The following is an 18,949-nucleotide window of genomic DNA, read 5'->3' on the forward strand; positions in this document are numbered from 1 at the left end:
TGTCAAGAGCGATAAAGAAGAATAGATTACTCTTAATAAAGGAGATTTCATCACCCTGGAATGGGAAATACGCATTAATCAAAAGTGAGCCGTCACAACTATATAGTCATCAATAATGGTGGAGCTGGTTATAACTCCTCGTCAAAGAACTCGCTTAATAACTTCTTGCTCTTCTCGTAACCTTCCAACGCGTTTGTGTACGCTGAGCGAATGCACTCAACCCAATCGGACGAGGACTTGGCCGTTGCGGCCGGTTCATAATCGTCGAAATTGATCTTATTTCCGTAGTTCTGAATTCTCTCGCACTCCTGTTGGACAACCTGCAATCCCAAGGCGGCAGCAGAACCTTTAAGGTAGTGGCCCAGGGAAGAAATCCGTTTTAGATCGTCGTCTGAAGGGCTAGAAACGTTCAACAGGTCCAAAATCTCCTGAAAGATTCCCGTGGCCTGTTCCACAAACGTCTTAACTAGAGAAACGGCAAACCCCTCCTCATCTTCATCCATGAGCAAAAGTTCCTGGAAAATCGTCCAGTTGATCAACTCTGAGTTCTCCAGAGTCTCTTGGGTGACGGACATTCTCAATTGCCAAAAATTCCAAAGTAACTAAAGCGCGTACCTTTGAACTCTTGCTAGCGTGTCCTCTATTACTTGAGATAGAACGTTGATATAAATGTTATAAAAATTGCGCCGTCGCGTCGATAATACAATTTTTTTTTATTGCAGCAGCTCGAAAAGATCGCCCAATTTTTCGGAGTAGTAAGTTGGTTGCACGTCTTTTTCCAGCTGGTTGAGAGTTTGCACGGTCTCAATTCCAGTCAGAACAAGCAATGTTGCCAGTCCGCCTTCTCTTCCAAACTTCATATCGGTGTTCAACCGGTCTCCGACCATGATCGACCGACTTCTATCTATTTTATGCGCTTTAACAATCGCATCCATCATACTTGGATTTGGCTTTCCACAGCTCGTCAACGGCTTTCTACCGGAGGCACACGCAATAGTTTCGACACAAGTTCCTGCTCCGGGAAGTTTCAGACCCTTATGAGGGTATGTAGAATCGATGTTGGTAGCCAAAAACGGAATCTCTGGATTGTTCAAATACTGCATAGTAACGGCAGATTTGAAGTAGTTGATCTTAGTATCTAATCCAACAACAACAGCCCCGACCTGTGGATCCAGATGATAGATCGGAGACTCTGGATCGTCTAAATCTAACTCTTTGTTGTAAGTTGGATCCGATCCGCCAATTGACTCGTATCCAACCAACTTCAGTTCATCTTGAATACCTGAACCACCAAGAACCCAGACCTTCTTGTCCTTTGGAAGTTTCAAGATACTGTCCACATAAACAGCGGTAGCATAGGAACTACTGAAGATCTCGTCACTGGAAGCCTTGATACCGAACTTTTCAAACTTATGCACATAGTCTGCTCTGGACTTTGTTGAATTATTTGTCACGAAAATAACCTTTTTACCATGCGACCGCAGAAGAGTCAGAGTCTCCACGACGCTGGGCAAAAGATGGTTACCTAACCATAAAACACCGTCACAATCAAATAGAAATGTATCGTACTTGTCTAAAACGGTTTCCACCTGCGTCTTGGTAGCAATCTTCACTGACATTATCGGAAAAGTATAGAGCGGAGAGATTTATTTATTTGGGTCGATCGTCTTATATGGGAGCTTAAGCCGGATTGATTAAAACTGGGCGCTAAAATGGGCCAAACAGCTCGATTGCACATTGTGCAAGGTCTGACAACGATTGCTATCCATACAGGTCGATTTCAACGGCCAATTTCCTGCAATTAAAAATACCTTAAATAATCTCCCATCTTTATTTATTTTTCATCTTGTTTTGTTATGCCTTCCTTGTTGTTCATCCTAATATTGTTGATTTCCCGATCGTTACAGGCATTTTACGGAATCCTGTCCGATTGTGACGAAGTCTTCAACTACTGGGAACCTTTGAATCTGATCACAAGACTGTTTGGCAAACAAACGTGGGAATATTCTCCAGAATACGCAATCAGATCATATGCCTATTTATTACCGTTCACTGTTTTCAACAGACCGCTCCAATGGCTCGAACTGGTCGCTTCGAACCTCGTTATTCCTCCATATGTTCAGTTTTACCTTGTGAGACTCACAATTGCTCTGTCAACAGCAGCTGCAGAAATCCATCTGGCTAACACCTTGAAATACATCTCCAAGGACCTATCAAACTGGTTCCTCATTTTCCAGGCAGTCAACCCGGGAATGTCCCATGCGTCGATAAGCTTGCTGCCAAGCTCGTTCAGCATGATTCTCACCCTCGTGGCAACGGCCGCAATTGTCAACTATCTGAAATACGACAGGTTCATTTTCAAAATCCAGAAAAACATCAACGAAAAACTGAAAACAGTCGTCAAATCAAAACGGTCTGAGTACGATGAGAGTCTTAAGCTTCTCAACCACATGTACACCGAGTCGATGATTACGAAAAAAAGACACTTTACCTTGGCAGTGTTGGCAACCACCGTGGGAGGTCTTTTGGGCTGGCCATTTTCCTTGGCCTTGATCGTTCCATTTGCGGTTCATGTTTTTCTCACTCAGGTCACAAGAAGTGGATACTCCCAATTGCTCATGTACGGAGCTCTTAGTTTCGCATCTATTTTGTTTGTCTCCATCTCTGTTCTGCAAATCGATACATTGTTCTACAGAGAAACAACGTTTGTTCCACTAAACATTGTGTTGTACAACGTGCTCCACTCCGCAGAAACAACAGGTCCACACATTTTCGGAACTGAGCCTTTGATCTACTACGTTCACAACCTTTTGCTGAATTTCAACTTTGTGCTACCTCTGGCTGTTTTGGGCTTGCTTTCTCCATTCTCGTTTGAAAAGTTCAATCTCAGACAAATCAAAACAATCCAGTTGCCTATCTTGGTGTGGTGTGCCATCTTCTTTTCTCAGCCACACAAAGAAGAGAGATTCCTGTACCCAATCTATCCGCTCATCACTTTGACAGCATCGTTTTTCGCCGCACAAATAACTCACCTCTTTGGTGATTCATACCTGTTGGCCAAAACGTTTACGCTTCTCTCAAAACTTGTGCTTTTCATCACTGTTGTTTCCATTTCTGTCCTGCGAATTATCTCTCTCGACTCAAACTACGGTTCTCCGCTGGCTTTGTTCAGACATTTACCGTCCTCCAAACTGGACGTTATTGAGAATGTCTGCATTGGAAGAGAATGGTACCATTATCCGTCCTCTTTCTTCCTACACTCCAACCAACGGCTAAGATTTGTCGAGAATGGATTCCGTGGAATGCTGCCTGGTGACTTTGCTGAACCAGCTACCAATTCGTGGTCTGACTTGTTCAAGTCTACATCTGCAAAACCTACAGGATACAACAACGAGAACAAATATAATCCAGAAATGGTGATCGACTTCAAAGATTGCGACTACTACGTTGACTTGAACATGCCCGTGGACACGGAGATGGGAGAGGTCCAAGTGTTTGATGGCTCTTCAACGGTGAGTGGTTGGGAGCTGGTCCATTGCGAAGACTTTATCGACACAGAAAACAGTCACGGAATCGACAAACTTGTCTACATCCCAGCCAACGAGATCACTCTCATTGGAAACATCACTACCGAATACTACAAAGCTCTCGATTCAAGTGCCTGGTACCAGAAGTTGAAGTCATGGACTCTTCAAAAGTACAATCTTTTGGCTATTTTTGTGGACAAATACTTGACCGCTCTAAAAGGACACCCATATACCCAATCTGTTGTCAATCACGAAAAATATGCGCAAGTGAGTTCAAAAGTGGCTGACGGCTACACGAAGCTGCACGAGAAGTACTCTCAAGTGCAATTGCCGGAGAATACTGTCGATTTCTTTACAAATGGGGAACTACACCACCACCAGCTCTGCTTGGCTAAACGCAAATAATATAATGGTCTATTCACCGAAAGTTTTCAACTTGATGTGCGAGAGTTCCTGGGCAACCACTTCTGGTTCGTTTCCAACAGCAGCGTTCAGTTTCACCAGACGTTCGAGAACTAGTTTTTGTTCGTCTGTACAGGTGTCAACAAACGACTTGAAGCTTGCTGGGGCAAAACGGAGAAGGTCCAACAGTTTTTGATGCAAATAGCTTTCATAGCTGTGGGACGTGAACTCGTCAAACCAGATGATGATTGGAACGATGATCTTGAGACATCCGTTCACCTTGTCCTTTGAGACGGCCTTGGTCAATGCCACTAGTGTTTCGATGGCCAATCTAGGGTCCTTGAGTTGGGACGAATACAGCAGCTCCACCAGTTTCGGAATAAAGTTCTCCAACAACAGGCCGTGGACCTCGTTGTGTTTGATCAGCGACTTGATGGTCTGCGTGGAAATAGCGTTTAGACTTGGTTCTTCCGAGACGAGTCCATGGACGATGAATTCAGACACCCATTTGGCCTCTTCTGTGGTGAGAGGAAGCTCGTTGATTGTTGTGATGAGGATGGAGACGGTCAGAATGGAGTTTTTCTGTGAAACGTCGAGTCTGTTTTTGATGGAGTGGAAGAATTGCGACAAGCTTGCGTTTTGAGGGTCCACCTGTGTGATCCCGGTCATAGTTTTCTTGAGAGTTGGCAACAGGATAGCAATGATATCTGTGTTGTTGAACTCGTAGATCAGCGTGAACGAGTACAGGAAGCACGTGTAAAAGTCGAGCTGGATCACGTCTGGGAGGAACGCAATCATGTTCAACGATGCGTCGAACGCTTTTTTCAAAAGAACGAGATCCAGGCCTTCCACGGGCTTGAGCGGGACCTTTGCCAAATCGCGGTCTCTTATAAACGGCAGGATTTGGATGATGGCGAGCATGTTAATTCTCAAGAGCTCGAATAGCTTGTCCACGTCGTCGTGGAGTTCTTCCGAGGACTTCGAGCCGGAAGAGGTGGTGAAATAGGACTCAAACACATTCGAGGCCAGCTCCACGATCTTGATCTTGAACGCCGGGTCTGCTGTGAGAATTAGTCTGTCTAGGAGATCAATAAACTCGGCAAACACGTGATCTTCGAACACCAGTTCGAGTGCTGGTTTGAGCTTGAGGATTCCAATCAGCGCGTCCAGCACACGGAACTCGTATGCACTGACCGTGTTTCTCATTCTCGACGAGATTTTAATCAGGTGCTCCACACACTGGCCAAACAGCACCAGGAAGAAGTTTGCTCCGTCACCGTGTAGCAGCTCATTGAGCTGGGCCTGGTCTTCGTGCGCAATCACGCCGATCGCCTCCACGAAGTCCACCCAGCACTCCTCGTAGGTCTGGATGTCCACGTCGTCTGCGTTGACCACCAGGAAGCTGCTTCCGTACTTCATCATGGCGAAGTCCCGCAGCGAGTAGAGCCACAGCGGCGTGAGAATCCCGATGTACTTGTCCAACAACCTGCGGGTCTCGCTGTTCTCGTGAGGACAGTTGACCTTGATTCTGGACCAGGCCTGTAAAATGTACACCAGCAGCTTGTTCTGGGACTTTTTCGTGAGCACGGCCACCTCGCCGATCTTGAGCGTGTTGCGACTGCCGACGGCCGACTCGATGTTGGAGCCCTTTGCGTTGGCAAACTCCTCGAGCGACGTGGTGAGCACGTTGACGATTCTGTTCATCCGGCTCACCTGGCCGATGTTGCTGCTCAACAGCTTGGACGCAAGAACAACGGCCGTGCACGCGAGCTCAATATTGGAGTCTCTGCTGAACGCAGGCACAATGGCCGTGGTGATCTGTGCCGACTGCTGGCCCAACAGCGAAACCTCAGGGTACACCGGGTCGGTCATGTTTCCGTACATGTCGATGATATCGCCGATCAGCTTGAGCGACGAAACACGCAGCTTGATCAAACTCGACGTGGAGCATACGAACGCGATCTCAACCAGCTCAGAAACCTTGGTGGAGACGTATTTCTCGAGCCGGGCGTCGGTCCGCGCGTACTCCACCAGTTTCGTGAGCAATTGCATAATGTACAGCTTGAACCGCCAGTTGGTTGGCTCGTTGTCCAGCACCATAGTCTGCACCGTCACGGTTTCTGAGTACGCTGGCTTGGCCGGGTCCTGTTTGGCCGAGTCGAGCGTGCTCTCGTGCTTCACAGGCGACTCGTCGTCGGCATCAGCAAACTTCTCACCCTCGTCTTCCATCTCAAAGTCCGACTGCTCGGACTTGGCTGCCGGCGCAGGCGTTGGAGTGTTGGATTTCGACTTAGCAAGAGCCGGTTTCCGGAACCGCAGCGGGTTGAAGAACATCCCGTTGTTAGCAATGCGTTTTCTGTACTTGGAGAGCAGTGGCTCGTACAACACGTGCTTGTTGACGTTGAACAGCTTGATGAGCTTCTCAAACCAAACAACCCGGTCCTGAGTCGACGCGTAGTCCAACAGGTTCTCAAACAGCTCCTTCGCAGTAGTGCTATCGGAGTACTCCAGAGCTATCCAGAGTAGCTGCTCCATTTCGGTGTCCATCTTGCAACCAAGCTTGAGCATCTGGTTGTACGACTCCAGAGCCAACTGCCAGTTCACATTGCTGCTGGTGACCGGGTAGATCTCGCGCGACTCCTCCGAGTCCACATAATGGCCGCTGGAAACTCCCAGCTTGATATTGTTGGTGATGACAAACTTGACAAAGTACGTGTATCTTTCGAGCGGGATGAGCGACTTGTCGAAGATAAACAGCTCCTCCAGCGCCTTCAGGAGTTCGCGGGTCACTGCCTCGGGACTGGTGTTTTCTAAGTACATCAAAGCAAATAAGACGTTGACGAGTTTCTGTTTCTGAGCAGGCTCCCAGAACGAGATGGTTGGACCAGCGTTGTTGACCAGCGTTCTCACCAGCCGCGCCAGAATCACCACCGAGTTCTGTTCCGGCTTGTAGTTTGTGTTTGACGTGACGGTGACCGTGGACTTGAACCCAAACTCGTCCGAGTCGATCACGTGCTCGATCACGCCGAGCACGCGTGTGAGTAGGGGCCCGATCAGTTCTACCTGGCTCTGGCTGGCAATGACACTGGACAGGGCGTCCAGCGACGAGGCGTGGACCAGCGGGTGCGGATCCACAACCAGCGTGGTGAGAACAGTGAAGATGTTGGAGATGTTCATGAGAGCAGAGTACTCGGCGATCTTAGAAAGAAGCAGGATATTGAACGATCTGGCTTCTGGGTCGGTGTTCTCGACAATAGACTTGATGGTAATGGCGATCTGGTCTGTGAGCAGTGACTCCTTCGACTCCGACAGCGAGCAGACAAACCCAATTGCGCCCGAGTTCAAAGCTGCCAGTTTGGACAGGTAACTGTGTTCGGCATAGAGTTTCTGGAGTATATCGATCAGCATCGTGCTGACCGAATTGGTTAGACGTAGCACCGAGATCGTTCCCGACTGTCTTGCCGTCTCGTTGTGGTTGTGCATGTAACTCAGAGCACTGTGCAGAGCAACACCGGCATTGAGTGCGGTTAGAATTTTTCCGGAGCCAGATTTGGGGAACACGGCTTCCTGTAACGTCTCCAGAACGGAGATCTGGATCTTTGGTGACAGATACCCGAAGGAAACAGCAAAGATTTCAATGGACAGGTCGGTGATCATCACCTCGACCGATGGCGGAGACCGTAGCTGGTCTGTGTATCCAAAGTCTGTTGATCCGTTGAAGAGGTACATCAAGTAATCGTTGGAGAACGTGGAGCTGTGTAGCGGGTTGAATCGGAAATCTGTCCACGGAACTAGATGGCTCTTTACTTTGCTCGACTCAATAGTGTAAAGACTCTGCAAAGGAAGCTCGTCAATGGTTTGAAACTGAGCTATTGGTTTCAGTCTTCTTAAACTGGTCGACTTGATCAGCAATTCGTCCACCTTGAACGTGTTGGATTTGTAGGTAGCCAAACCAGAGTTGCAGAAGTTGTCCAACAGATCGATCATGAGTCCTGAATTTGAGTCGTTGCGGGGCAGGAACGGAGCCAATTTAATATGATTTTGGTAGACTCTGAGGATATGAAATTTGATGGTGGTTTCCAAGATGGATGGTAGCGGGATGCTAGAAACCTGCAGTTTCAAGTTTGAGATAAATGCAAAGCTCTTATTGATGATCTGGCTCAGCGACGAGGCGATCTCCGGTGTAAGCAAGCTGGATCTTGAAGAGCCCTCAACGGAAGACTTTGTAGATGAAAGATAGTTGATATAACTTAGCAAACACACAAGAGAATGGTTTTTGATCTCGACAAGTTTCATGATTTCGTTCAGGTTGGTGACTTTGGCCACTCCATCAACAAAGGCCGTTTGCACAAAATCAGATGGCATCGAATGTGTAAGCAAGTTCTTCCAAATGGTGATGAATTGCGAACTCTCAAGAAGGAAGAAATTGCTACCAGAACTGCCATCTTTTTCAGTTGCATAGTTGAACAGCCCCATAAGAATGATCCAACTGACCAGCTGTTTCTCATAGTTCACATTTGAAACGTAACTTCCCGAACCGGTTCCAAACAAGTTGCCCATGATCACGGTGGAGTTGAACTTTTTCAAAAAGTTGGATGCAACAGAAAAGATTTGAAGAACAAAATCCGCATTGATGTGTTCTTTAGGACACGAAGACAAGGTGGATGCAATCAAAAAGGCCAATCCATGAGACTCGTTGAACATGAAGTTCTGGTCGCCCTTTCCCTCTTCAAAGGAGGAGAGCAATGTTGATAACGAATCGTTGAGCAGATCGAACGAGAGTTCAGGTTTAATAGTAACCAGCTTGCTGATAGTGTCCACGGCAGAAACTCTGATCTTAAAGTTTTTATGTTTGCAAAGTTCAAACAGGGTGTTGCACAATTGAGAGGCAAACCCGTCATGCGACTCTGAAATTCCATCAACTTGAGATAAAACGTACTGATCCAGCTGCTCGATGAGTAGTTGGGCCAAATTCAACAGTGAAAGCACATAGTACTGGTTCGACGCATCCTGGTCCTTGGCAGAAACGCTCTCGACCAACGATGGGAACTTGATAGCTTTGGATTCTGTTGAGTCGCCGTAAACTATCTTGCCGAGAATGATCAACCTGTTGATGTCTGAGTCGATATCCCTGGAAAGAAGCGAGTAGCAAGTATCAATCTGGTTGAAAATAGACTCAGAAGGGGTCGACGAGTTGCCAATCTTAAAGAAATCTGCGTCTTTAGCGGGTCTTAACTGGTTAGTAGCCGTTCCCTGACCAAATAAATGGTAATAGACAATATTGAGTAGATCAAAGAACTTGAGACTCGTGTAATTAACCCCAGACTTGTGTCCCGTCGACACAGAGTTCGTGCTGTAATACAAGTTCATCTTTGTCATGAGCTGGATCAACGCCATCATCAACCCATCTCTGACCTTGTTGTCGTAATTGTCGTTTGTGTATGCAACCATGATGAAATTGACGGAGTACTCAAAACTCTTGTCCTCTTCGCCAAGGTTGAGACCGAAAACAACCACGTTGAATGCAAGCAGATCGCTCACGTTCTTTGCCAACGAAAGTCTCAGCTGAGAGTGTTCTGTCACCATGGACTCAATGATATCGGTTAAATATGTACTTATAGCAGTGATGTAAGTGGTGACAGAGGGAACGCTCTTTCTGCCCAAAACAGATAGGACAAACCGGTCCGACTTGAGCAATTGGATTAGAATGTTGTAGGCATATGTGACGCTCAGAACGGGATACGTGAACGACTGAGGCGATTTTTTGTGAGTGACATATTTGGTCAACTTGGTGAGTCTGGTGAACAGTTTATCGTCCAAAGTGTTTGTGCTATTGTCGTTTGTGAGCATAATATCTGCCAATAGAACCAAATCTGTAAAGTAGTTTGCCTTGAAGATGGAAGATTCGATGGCTGTGTTGTAATTGTCGTGACATTTTGAAACGTATTTATAGACTGTTGTTAGCACTGGATTTTTAAACGAGTTCAAGAACCCGCCAAATTGAGCAAAGATCGCCTGCAAAACCGCCAATGCCATGTGTTTGATTGAGGAGTACCAATTGGTTTTGATAGAAAGCTTTTTAGTTTCGGTCAGCAAGTTGACCATCTTGTTGGTCACATCAATAAGTCTAATATTGAACTTATCATGGGCATTCTTCAACATGAGCGACAAAACAAGCGTGTAAACTTTTGCAAACAATGTATTGAGCTTTGAGCTGAGATGATGTATTTCAACAACTTCCTTGAATGTGGAAACGAAATGATCTATAAACAGATCCAGCTGTTCAATAATATTGGATAGATCATCATTGGATATCTCTTTCGACTCCAATTGAATGTGAAGTTTGCTCAAATACGTGGATATCTTTGCACGAATCACCGGCGAAGACTCGACGTCGTTGTTTTGCAAAAGATCCGGCTTTAATTGGCTAAAGGCAAAGTCCTCCATAATTGTCAAACTTTACGTGGAAAAGAAAAAATAAACCAGCTAAAAATTGTTTTTTAGCATGGTTCTCTCAACGGCAGAAAAATCGTATATATACGAGTCGCTTTCGGGCGAAAACACTCTTCGAACAGACTCCAGAAAGTACAACGAGTTCCGTCCGTTGAAGGCGGCGTGCTCGTTCGTGCCCAACTGTAACGGATCTTCAAGAGTCTACACAGCTGATGGAATAGAGTGTATTACCAGTGTCAAAGCAAAAGTGGTGAAAACAAAGGATTTGGCCAATTTGATTGCCGTGGAAGTGGATATTGAAGGTCAACGTGATAACTCGGCTCTTTGTCTCGATCTTTCTGCATTACTACAGCGATCCCTAGTGAATAACTTTGACTATGAGATACTTCGACTAACAGACAAATATTACTTCCAAATCTACGTCGATGTGCTCATTCTTTCCGTTCCAGGAGACTTCAAGAACTCGTCATACACTCTGTACTCTCTGCTTTCGCTAATATCGATGGGATCCTATTTGGCATTGAAATCTTGCAAATTACCATTACTCACATCCACCACAAACGACCGCGAAATCGAGGAAGAACCCTCGTTTGCCGACGACTGGGAGCTCGCCACAGACCTGATCCCGGAATCATCCGAGTTCCAGCCCGTGCTTGTGTTTGTGGTGGGACTGGTGGGCTCGAACGTCATTATTGATCCATCTTTGGACGAAGAACAGGTATTGGAAAACGGTGTTTGTATTGGATACAGCCAGGGCAACATCGTGCCTCCAATCCAGTCGGTGGCTCTGTCCACGGTGGACGGGAAACCTTTTGATCGCAAAACCCTCGCAAAGGCTACTGGATTGGTGAAAGAGATCGGGCAGCCAGTGACTCAGGCCCTGGATGCTATTCTCTCTGAAGAAGTTGACGAATACGGGAGCGTGTTCTAAGGCTCCGGAGTGTCTGTCTTTTCGCTTCGAGAAAGAGCCTCGTTGGCATCATTCAGCACTTCTGCCTCCTGTTTGACTCGATTCATCCATCTGTTGACCAATAATTCGTACTCTAACTTGGTCTTTGTAAGACGGTCATTTAATAGATTATTTTCGATATTCAACGACAAGATATCGTCATTGAGCGATTCCACGTTTTGCAACTTGACTTTGCTTTCTTCTTGTAATCTCGAATGACGATCCTGGAGCTTTTTATAGGCATCTGTTATCACCTGGATGTTTTTCTTTGCAATGTCAATTTCTTTTGACATGGAGGCATTTTTGTCCAATTCCTGTTTCAGTTGTTTATCCTTTGATTCCAGTTTCTTGGTTAAGGAGTCTACCTGAGACAATAACGCCAAAATTTCTTGTTTGCCATCTTCGCGTTGAACAGAGTCTAGTTGTCGCTCAAGAGACGCTATTTTTGCCGCTGAAAACTGAACTGATTGTTAGTTTGCCGATAACCAGCTACTTACACGAAACAAACACGTCCTTCTGGACGTCCATTGATCGATCGCGCTCGATTAATCTGGTCAATAGATCATTTTTCCAGGACATTCAAAAAACAATCTGATAATAAATTATTATCTATTATTTCTTCCCACTAAGTATGGGGAAAAAGGACCCATCCACCAAATCCTCAGTGGAGAGGTCGCAATCGAGCGCTTCTATTTCGTCGTTGATTAAGAGTCCATTTAGGAAACAGCAGCATGATGATGGGAAACAGCACAAGCTACCGCAACCGCAACCGTCAGAGATACCTGAACCAGAACAGGTTGACCAGTCTGAAAACGGACCCACCGAAGAGTCGGACTTGACGCTGGAGGAGTATCGCAGCAAGCTGAAAGAACAGTCTTCTACTCTTCATGATGAACCTGAAACAGAACAGCAGGGAATTCTTAATAGATTCGGGTTCTGGGGCAAGCAACAGGACTCCTGGACAACATGGACAAATCCTCTATGGCGGTCGACTGAGCAACCCAATGACCAGCCAGATGAGTCTGCAAATACAGAACAAGCACCAGCAAAAGGATGGTTCGGCTGGTCCTGGATGGGAGCTAATAACCAGAACTCGCACGAACAACAGTCGGCCAAATCCATCGAGAACGAGCGCGCAGAGATTGCTGCTGAGCAGTTGAGCAATTTTGGGCCCAGTCTTGCTCGGACCACCTCGTGGGCGTTTTGGAACGGCTCGCAAAACTCCAATGGATTGCTCAGTATATTTGGAACTTCTTCAGGCAACTCTCCAGTGCGATGTGAAACGGTACCAAAGACCCAATACGAAACACAGGAATCGTCCTTGTCCAAACTCACAACCTCAGAAACTCCAGTGGTACCGGAACTGACCTATAATTACCGTGATTTGACCAAAAAGACACAGCTCAGACTAATCGTGTCAAAGATTTCTCCGTTCCCGTTGGTAAAGCCAGAAACCCATTTGTACCACGATTCCACCTACACTCAGGAACTGCCGGTGGTGGAGACCAAGAAAGCACTAGCTATATCTGTGCATGGGTTCTTGCCGTTCAAGATGGTCAAGTCTCTCGTTGGCCAGTCAACAGGGTCCGCAGACTACATGGCAGAAGCTACCAAAAGCAGTCTTGTCGAATGGGGCAATGAACATAACGTGAACCTCGAAATCGAGACACTGGCGCTGGACGGGAGCGGCAGAATCCTAGAAAGAGTCAACAATTGTTTGGTGTTACTGCTGGACAACTGGCTGGACTCGATCTTGAACTGCGACTATCTGTTTGTCACGTCGCATTCGCAAACTGTCCCCGTGGCAGTCCATATAATTTCGCGGTTGATCACGGCCGGCTACGCTGACAAGATCCAGAAGATCGGACTGATCAATTTATCCGGGATCTGTCTGGGTCCGCATTCTGGTCTGGACTCGAAATTATCTGTCAGAGCATACTCCAATTTTGAGAGCGATGTGCTAATGGAGCTTTTCGATTTCCAAGACGATGAAACCGCACAGAGTAAAGAGCTTGTGCGCCATATGGAGATTCTATTGCGCAAGAACGTCAAGATCACGTTTGTCGGGTCTCTGGACGACCAGTTTGTTCCGCTGTACTCGTCGCTTTGCACCCACATCAACCACCCCAACATTTACCGTTGCGCGTACCTGAAACCAGACACGCCTGATTTCATCCGCAAGCTCGTGGAGCTTGTTCTGCTCATGCGCAATCTGGGTTTTGATGACCATGAATTACTGGTGGAATTGAATACATATCTGCAAGGCGCACCGGGAACGGGAAGTTATGGCGACATTCTGCAGAACAAAAACGTTTACCGGGCTGGAATAGCTAACACTCTGGAAACGTCAAATTTACTTGCACAACAGGATTTGCAAGTCCGGCCGATCAACGTTAAAAAGTTCCATTTTAACCAGTACCATCTGCCATGGTGTCTTCGGGGCTTTCTCCAGGAAACTTTGAAATTGCGCAATTTCCCCACAAAAACGCTACTACAAGATCTGGTGGACGCTTATCAAGAATGGGACCCACAACAAAAACAACTGAAAGACTTCAAATACACTTTGGAGATTCTGTCCAAGTCCCCAATCGAAGAGCTATGTAATGATTAATGTATGGTTATCTGTATTCGAAACAGCACCCTTACACCTCACGTTGAGGGGCAAGATGTGTGGAAAAAATTAAAACTCACAAGTTTATGTATGGGTTTTAATTAAACAACAAGTGTTGGACTATTGATATAATACCAAATCGGACCGAGTTTTTGCATAGTTCTATTCCAAGAACAGGATACATCATACGGGAGAATAACAAGTTTCCAAATCATGGCATTCCCAAGCATATCAGGCACCAGTTCTGGCAGGTCTTCGATCAGCTTTGAGAATCCAAGGTCTAGCCAAGTGAGACGCAAGCCTAGCGTCGGGAATGTGTTTTCGAACCTAGTCAACACGGTCCGCAGCACTGTGATTAACAGCACCACAAATGTGTCCCAAACAACAGGCAATATTTATAATAATTCCGCTCGCGCAACGTCCTCTGGCCAATCGTCTTCGTCGTTGCCTTCGTTGGAAGCGGAGGGCGATTCCGGACCTCCATCGGCGGGCACGCAGCAGGACCACAACAGATTTGACTCGCATCTGTACAATTTGACCATCGCCAATAGCCCCACCGTTGCCAATTTGAATGCATACGTACAGACCACGGAAGCTAGCCCGCTTGACGCTTCCACACCGCTGCCACGGATGGAGGACGTTAGTGGCTCGTTGCCAGAGCCGCCTACACTAGGACGTTCGGCCGAATTGACAGCCGCAACGCCAAACGCTATTGAGATCGACAGTGACATCAACATGGACGAGTTCATGGGATCCGCAAGCGAGGATGTTACAAGCCCTATGGACGCTACTACCGGGGCCGACATCGAGCCGCCCAAGTGCGACGAAAACGGCTATTTTGCTATCAGATTGACTCCATTCATAGACCATTCGTCGTCGACTCCATTTATGTACTTTGGACCCTTGATTCGCAAAATAAAGCCCGGAATGTCGATCCTTGTGGGCAGGTACACAGAGAAATGCAAGAGCGCAGCAACAGCTCCCCAAGGATCGTCGGCCGCGGTTGTTTTCAAGAGCAAGGTGGTCTCAAGACAGCATGCTGAAATCAGCGTGGACGAGAATGGAACATGGTACCTAAGAGACGTCCGATCCTCGTCTGGCACTTTTCTTAATCACGTGAGGCTCTCTCCGGCGAATATGGAAAGCAGAAAGTTTGCATTGAAAGACTCGGACATTCTGCAGCTCGGGATGGATTACCGGGGCGGATCTGAAGATATTTACCGTTGTGTGAAAGTGACGGTAGAAATTAATTCTTCCTGGTGCCGCAAAACGCAGAGGTTCAATGAAGAGGCGCACGAGCGGCTGAAGAAGTTGACTCTAACCACATCTGAGGAGGAAGTGACGCCCTGTGCGATTTGTCTTAGTGCGATAAAGCCATGCCAAGCAGTGTTTGTGTCGAGCTGCTCACATTCGTGGCATTACAAATGTATCAGGCCAATAGTGGTGAAGACCTACCCGCAGTTTTTGTGCCCGAACTGCAAAGCGGTGTGCGACATGGAAGCAGATTTCGATGATGACGAATAGGAGCCCAAGAATGATTTGGAATAGGTAAGATTCAATTAGGCAGTGCGGAAATTGGTGGGTGGTTTTTTTTTTTGCATGCATTGCGTATAATTAAGGTTGAATATACGGGCTGCCGACTCCAATAGAACCTCGTAGTATCTATTGCCTACTATTGTTGAACAATAAGTGGGTCCACTGTATGAAAGCCAAGCGAAATGTCCGAAACAATCAGAACACCCGTGCACCGCATGCATCGGCAGTTTATCTTAAAAATCTAATAATTTTTTCCCGAAAGCGGGTTTTTTCCCTCACGGGTATTTATTGCGTCCAATTCCCACAAGTAAAGGTAGCCTTATTTTGAACGGACAAACCTCTCTCCCCCCGTTCTAATTAAATTGTCTATTTGATTAACCATGGCTAACAAAGTTTTCACGGTTGAAATCTTCTTTATTGTCTTGAGAGAGACCTTGGAGGCCGTCGTTGTTGTTTCGGTTCTTCTGGCTTTCTTGAAGCAGAGTTTGGGCGATAGGAGTCCGGACATCTACAAAAGGTTGCGGAAGCAGGTTTGGTGGGGTTCCATTTTGGGAGTTGTTCTCTGTTTGATTCTGGGATGTGCTTTCATTGGTGCCTACTACTCTTTGCAAAACGATATTTGGTCCAAGTCTGAGGACTTATGGGAAGGTATTTTCTCCTTGATTGCAACCATTTTGATTTCCATCATGGGTATTGCCATGTTGAGAGTTAACAAGATGCAAGCCAAATGGAGAGTCAAGATCGCCAGAGCCCTCATTGAGCCTCCTGCTAGTAAGGCTGAACGGTTCAAGTTTGGTTACATTGTCAAGAAATACGCCATGTTCATTCTTCCGTTCATCACCTGTTTGAGAGAAGGTTTGGAAGCCGTCGTTTTCGTCGGTGGTGTGGGTATCGGTACTCCAGCCTCTTCCTTCCCTCTTCCAGTCGTTTGTGGTTTGATTGCCGGTATTGGTGTCGGAGTTTTGTTGTTCTATGGTGGTTCTACCGTTTCTTTGCAACTTTTCTTGTGCATCTCCACCGCTATTCTTTACCTGATTGCTGCTGGTTTGTTCTCCAGAGCTATTTGGGACTTCGAGACTTTTGTCTTCAACCGGAAAACCGGTGGTGACGCTTCCGAAAACGGTTCTGGTCCCGGTACCTACAACATCCACAAGGTTGTCTGGCACGTCAACTGTTGCAACCCTGAAACGGATAACGGTTGGGATGTGTTCAACGCTCTGCTTGGATGGCAAAACTCTGCTACCTACGGTTCTGTTATTGGCTACAACGTTTACTGGATCGCCGTCATTATTGCGCTTGTTTTGATGTACTACGAAGAGAGACACGGCCACCTTCCGTTCACCAAGAACCTGACCTTGGCCAAGTTGAACCCAATGTACTACATCAAGAAGAAGGGTAAGAACGAGCTGACTCCAGAGGAGGAAGAACGTCTTTTCCAACAGGCCAACAAGAAGATTACCGAACAAGCACAAGCCTTGCAGGAAGACGAGACTCCAGCCACTAAAGTTGAGAACATCGCCATCCAAGACTCTTCGTCTTCGAAATAAATTCGGTCTATGAGTTTCTAGCAAAGAGAATTCATCAAGTCACACACACAACTTGATGGTTGATCGTTGCTTGGTCTCGAGGCCGTCTTATATGCTTTTCAATTGACTCACACACAAGGGAACACTAGAATGGGGGAGAGAGTCCATATGTCCCTTGATAGAGAAGCACACACACACACACACACACAACACACACACACACATATACTTTTAGTTCATAGTGGACTAGTCCTTAATTGGTCTCGGTTTGAATATATGACTATACTTGATTTTCTTTATTATCGATTAGTATTCCAAGTCGTTCCTGTTGGAACTTCTTAGGCCTTTGAACTTTTTCGTCTGACTCGCGTTGGGCTCAAGTGTAGCAGAGATCTTCCGTTTATTCTCAATAGGCTTTTCTAGCAATGTTTTGGCTTGCACAATGTTCTCATTCCCTACAAAACAAGTCACAAAGTCCCAGACTTGTTTCATCTCGATCACCTTGGGATCCTGTGGCAGCTCCAACAGAAGGGGCTTGATTTTCTGGCTGGTTGCTTCAAATAACGTGGAGCTGGAAGCAAGCTTGGAGACGTTTTTCAAAAGAATCAGCTTCAAAACCTCAAACTCAACCTCGAGACTAGGCGTGTTCTTGAAAAACCAGTAATCAAAACAGTCGGAGAAGTCGTCAATGGCAATGGCTCCCAAAGTAGAGTACAATGTCTTGATCCCGCAGCAGTACTCATATTTATCAGTGGTAGCTCTGGTAGCATCAAAGAGACAGTTGACAAGTTGAGCAAATTGGTCCATTTCCAGAGTGTTATCTGTCTCGTAGGTGATGAGGTCACGGACGAAGTTGAACATGAGTCTTTTAAACTGAGCATCTGGGGTCGTTTGGATCAGATAACAAATAAACGAAGAGTGCACCACCACCTTGGAATGGATGGCTTCTCCAATGTCTTCCAGCGACATGAGCTTTCTAAGCACGTTGATGTCCTCGTATTTCCGGGACTCCGATTCCGAAAGATGGTAGTCCAAAGTGAGCACATCGAAGTTCGGCTTGAGATCGGAAAAGTCAACCTCTTCCTCGGATTCCTCCTCCTCTGTGTAGTCTCCGTAACAGACGGAGATGTATTCTTCTAATTCGATTGGCTCCTTTAGTAAGTACGTCTGTGTGGCTGAATAGCTTGCAGCTTTGAAGTCTGACTGGTCGAATATATATGCATGCAACTTATTCAAAACTGGCTTTTCAACAATGACTCGAAGGTCATCCTCGGGATCAATGGGAACTTCATCAACTTCCGTGGGGACCGACATGGTTTGTGCAGAATCGAACAATGAATCTGTCAATGCAGATAAAGGTTCCAGGTCGTGTTTGATCAAGTCTCCTGACACTTCTTCTGTATAATAGCTTAGAAGCAGATCTTCATCGTCGTAGTATTGATCAATCACCGAGTCGTTGTAATATGTCAATTCTTTTTCCTGTGAATATGATTTAAGCAACCCGACAATATGTTTCTTTGTGTCAATCAGACTCCAAGTCAGTTTCTGGTACAGCGTTATAAAATTTTGAGAAAAGAGGTGTTTAGTGACGGGGTTTTTGAGATACCAAGATCTGATGAAAATCACAGACACTGTACAAACCACCGCGCTGACCCCGACAATCAGGATTAGTCGTATTTCCTGAATATGGTTGGATAACTCGTGGATCCGTCTATCGCACAGTTGTTCGTAGATGTCTCTTGAAGATAGTAGTAGCTGGTCTCCCTCGTAGATGGGGCATCTGGGGGAGCTTGAGCTCATCAATTTGGGGGCAGATGGGATTTCTGGTGTTAGAGGATTTCCATAGTGAGCACTTACTGCTAACCGCTGGCGCTAGCCATGAAAATAACTGGTCTATGAGACTGGACATGGAACAAGGTTAAAAAAAGGGGGACAAAATTGTTTG

The 18,949-nt window shown here is 46.3% G+C and overlaps 18 protein-coding genes across 18 annotated transcripts; 9 read left to right on the forward strand and 9 right to left on the reverse strand.

Moving 5' to 3' along the window:
- Positions 1 to 128: 128 nt before the first annotated feature.
- On the reverse strand, positions 129 to 575 carry OGAPHI_006889 (uncharacterized protein; the record flags this gene model as incomplete). The annotated part of the gene is made up of 1 exon (XM_046208223.1): positions 129 to 575. One exon carries the CDS (start codon positions 573 to 575, stop codon positions 129 to 131), a length of 447 nt encoding a protein of 148 aa, XP_046058006.1.
- Positions 576 to 713: 138 nt separating this feature from the next.
- On the reverse strand, positions 714 to 1,619 carry OGAPHI_006890 (uncharacterized protein; the record flags this gene model as incomplete). The annotated part of the gene is made up of 1 exon (XM_046208224.1): positions 714 to 1,619. The coding sequence occupies one exon, from the start codon at positions 1,617 to 1,619 to the stop codon at positions 714 to 716; it is 906 nt and encodes a 301-aa protein (XP_046058007.1).
- A 237-nt stretch (positions 1,620 to 1,856) lies between these two features.
- On the forward strand, positions 1,857 to 3,932 carry OGAPHI_006891 (uncharacterized protein; the record flags this gene model as incomplete). Its single annotated transcript, XM_046208227.1, has 1 exon — positions 1,857 to 3,932. The coding sequence occupies one exon, from the start codon at positions 1,857 to 1,859 to the stop codon at positions 3,930 to 3,932; it is 2,076 nt and encodes a 691-aa protein (XP_046058008.1).
- OGAPHI_006892 (uncharacterized protein) lies at positions 2,126 to 2,865 on the reverse strand (the record flags this gene model as incomplete). Its single annotated transcript, XM_046208228.1, has 3 exons — positions 2,126 to 2,332; positions 2,424 to 2,714; positions 2,836 to 2,865. The coding sequence occupies 3 exons, from the start codon at positions 2,863 to 2,865 to the stop codon at positions 2,126 to 2,128; spliced, it is 528 nt and encodes a 175-aa protein (XP_046058009.1).
- Positions 3,933 to 3,941: 9 nt separating the features above from the next.
- OGAPHI_006893 (uncharacterized protein) lies at positions 3,942 to 10,376 on the reverse strand (the record flags this gene model as incomplete). Its single annotated transcript, XM_046208229.1, has 1 exon — positions 3,942 to 10,376. One exon carries the CDS (start codon positions 10,374 to 10,376, stop codon positions 3,942 to 3,944), a length of 6,435 nt encoding a protein of 2,144 aa, XP_046058010.1.
- Positions 4,171 to 4,572, forward strand: OGAPHI_006894 (uncharacterized protein; the record flags this gene model as incomplete). Its single annotated transcript, XM_046208230.1, has 1 exon — positions 4,171 to 4,572. One exon carries the CDS (start codon positions 4,171 to 4,173, stop codon positions 4,570 to 4,572), a length of 402 nt encoding a protein of 133 aa, XP_046058011.1.
- OGAPHI_006895 (uncharacterized protein) lies at positions 5,476 to 7,665 on the forward strand (the record flags this gene model as incomplete). The annotated part of the gene is made up of 5 exons (XM_046208231.1): positions 5,476 to 5,921; positions 5,991 to 6,308; positions 6,396 to 6,551; positions 6,972 to 7,292; positions 7,422 to 7,665. 5 exons carry the CDS (start codon positions 5,476 to 5,478, stop codon positions 7,663 to 7,665), a joined length of 1,485 nt encoding a protein of 494 aa, XP_046058012.1.
- OGAPHI_006896 (uncharacterized protein) lies at positions 7,999 to 8,450 on the forward strand (the record flags this gene model as incomplete). Its single annotated transcript, XM_046208232.1, has 2 exons — positions 7,999 to 8,154; positions 8,238 to 8,450. The coding sequence occupies 2 exons, from the start codon at positions 7,999 to 8,001 to the stop codon at positions 8,448 to 8,450; spliced, it is 369 nt and encodes a 122-aa protein (XP_046058013.1).
- Positions 10,377 to 10,434: 58 nt separating the features above from the next.
- OGAPHI_006897 (uncharacterized protein) lies at positions 10,435 to 11,313 on the forward strand (the record flags this gene model as incomplete). The annotated part of the gene is made up of 1 exon (XM_046208233.1): positions 10,435 to 11,313. The coding sequence occupies one exon, from the start codon at positions 10,435 to 10,437 to the stop codon at positions 11,311 to 11,313; it is 879 nt and encodes a 292-aa protein (XP_046058014.1).
- OGAPHI_006898 (uncharacterized protein) lies at positions 10,893 to 11,144 on the reverse strand (the record flags this gene model as incomplete). The annotated part of the gene is made up of 1 exon (XM_046208234.1): positions 10,893 to 11,144. One exon carries the CDS (start codon positions 11,142 to 11,144, stop codon positions 10,893 to 10,895), a length of 252 nt encoding a protein of 83 aa, XP_046058015.1.
- Positions 11,310 to 13,561, reverse strand: OGAPHI_006899 (uncharacterized protein; the record flags this gene model as incomplete). Its single annotated transcript, XM_046208235.1, has 4 exons — positions 11,310 to 11,749; positions 12,228 to 12,699; positions 12,929 to 13,027; positions 13,430 to 13,561. The coding sequence occupies 4 exons, from the start codon at positions 13,559 to 13,561 to the stop codon at positions 11,310 to 11,312; spliced, it is 1,143 nt and encodes a 380-aa protein (XP_046058016.1).
- Positions 11,963 to 13,942, forward strand: OGAPHI_006900 (uncharacterized protein; the record flags this gene model as incomplete). Its single annotated transcript, XM_046208236.1, has 1 exon — positions 11,963 to 13,942. The coding sequence occupies one exon, from the start codon at positions 11,963 to 11,965 to the stop codon at positions 13,940 to 13,942; it is 1,980 nt and encodes a 659-aa protein (XP_046058017.1).
- A 213-nt stretch (positions 13,943 to 14,155) lies between these two features.
- OGAPHI_006901 (uncharacterized protein) lies at positions 14,156 to 15,466 on the forward strand (the record flags this gene model as incomplete). The annotated part of the gene is made up of 1 exon (XM_046208238.1): positions 14,156 to 15,466. One exon carries the CDS (start codon positions 14,156 to 14,158, stop codon positions 15,464 to 15,466), a length of 1,311 nt encoding a protein of 436 aa, XP_046058018.1.
- OGAPHI_006902 (uncharacterized protein) lies at positions 14,338 to 14,691 on the reverse strand (the record flags this gene model as incomplete). The annotated part of the gene is made up of 1 exon (XM_046208239.1): positions 14,338 to 14,691. One exon carries the CDS (start codon positions 14,689 to 14,691, stop codon positions 14,338 to 14,340), a length of 354 nt encoding a protein of 117 aa, XP_046058019.1.
- A 392-nt stretch (positions 15,467 to 15,858) lies between the features above and the next one.
- Positions 15,859 to 17,025, forward strand: OGAPHI_006903 (uncharacterized protein; the record flags this gene model as incomplete). The annotated part of the gene is made up of 1 exon (XM_046208240.1): positions 15,859 to 17,025. One exon carries the CDS (start codon positions 15,859 to 15,861, stop codon positions 17,023 to 17,025), a length of 1,167 nt encoding a protein of 388 aa, XP_046058020.1.
- On the reverse strand, positions 16,117 to 16,766 carry OGAPHI_006904 (uncharacterized protein; the record flags this gene model as incomplete). The annotated part of the gene is made up of 2 exons (XM_046208241.1): positions 16,117 to 16,660; positions 16,753 to 16,766. 2 exons carry the CDS (start codon positions 16,764 to 16,766, stop codon positions 16,117 to 16,119), a joined length of 558 nt encoding a protein of 185 aa, XP_046058021.1.
- Positions 17,026 to 17,310: 285 nt separating the features above from the next.
- On the reverse strand, positions 17,311 to 18,804 carry OGAPHI_006905 (uncharacterized protein; the record flags this gene model as incomplete). Its single annotated transcript, XM_046208242.1, has 1 exon — positions 17,311 to 18,804. The coding sequence occupies one exon, from the start codon at positions 18,802 to 18,804 to the stop codon at positions 17,311 to 17,313; it is 1,494 nt and encodes a 497-aa protein (XP_046058022.1).
- OGAPHI_006906 (uncharacterized protein) lies at positions 17,447 to 18,409 on the forward strand (the record flags this gene model as incomplete). The annotated part of the gene is made up of 3 exons (XM_046208243.1): positions 17,447 to 17,664; positions 17,757 to 18,000; positions 18,188 to 18,409. 3 exons carry the CDS (start codon positions 17,447 to 17,449, stop codon positions 18,407 to 18,409), a joined length of 684 nt encoding a protein of 227 aa, XP_046058023.1.
- Positions 18,805 to 18,949: the final 145 nt, after the last annotated feature.

This window comes from Ogataea philodendri (assembly GCF_020536065.1).
Source record: "Ogataea philodendri strain CBS6075 chromosome Unknown scaffold8, whole genome shotgun sequence".
Classification (NCBI taxonomy): domain Eukaryota; kingdom Fungi; phylum Ascomycota; class Pichiomycetes; order Pichiales; family Pichiaceae; genus Ogataea; species Ogataea philodendri.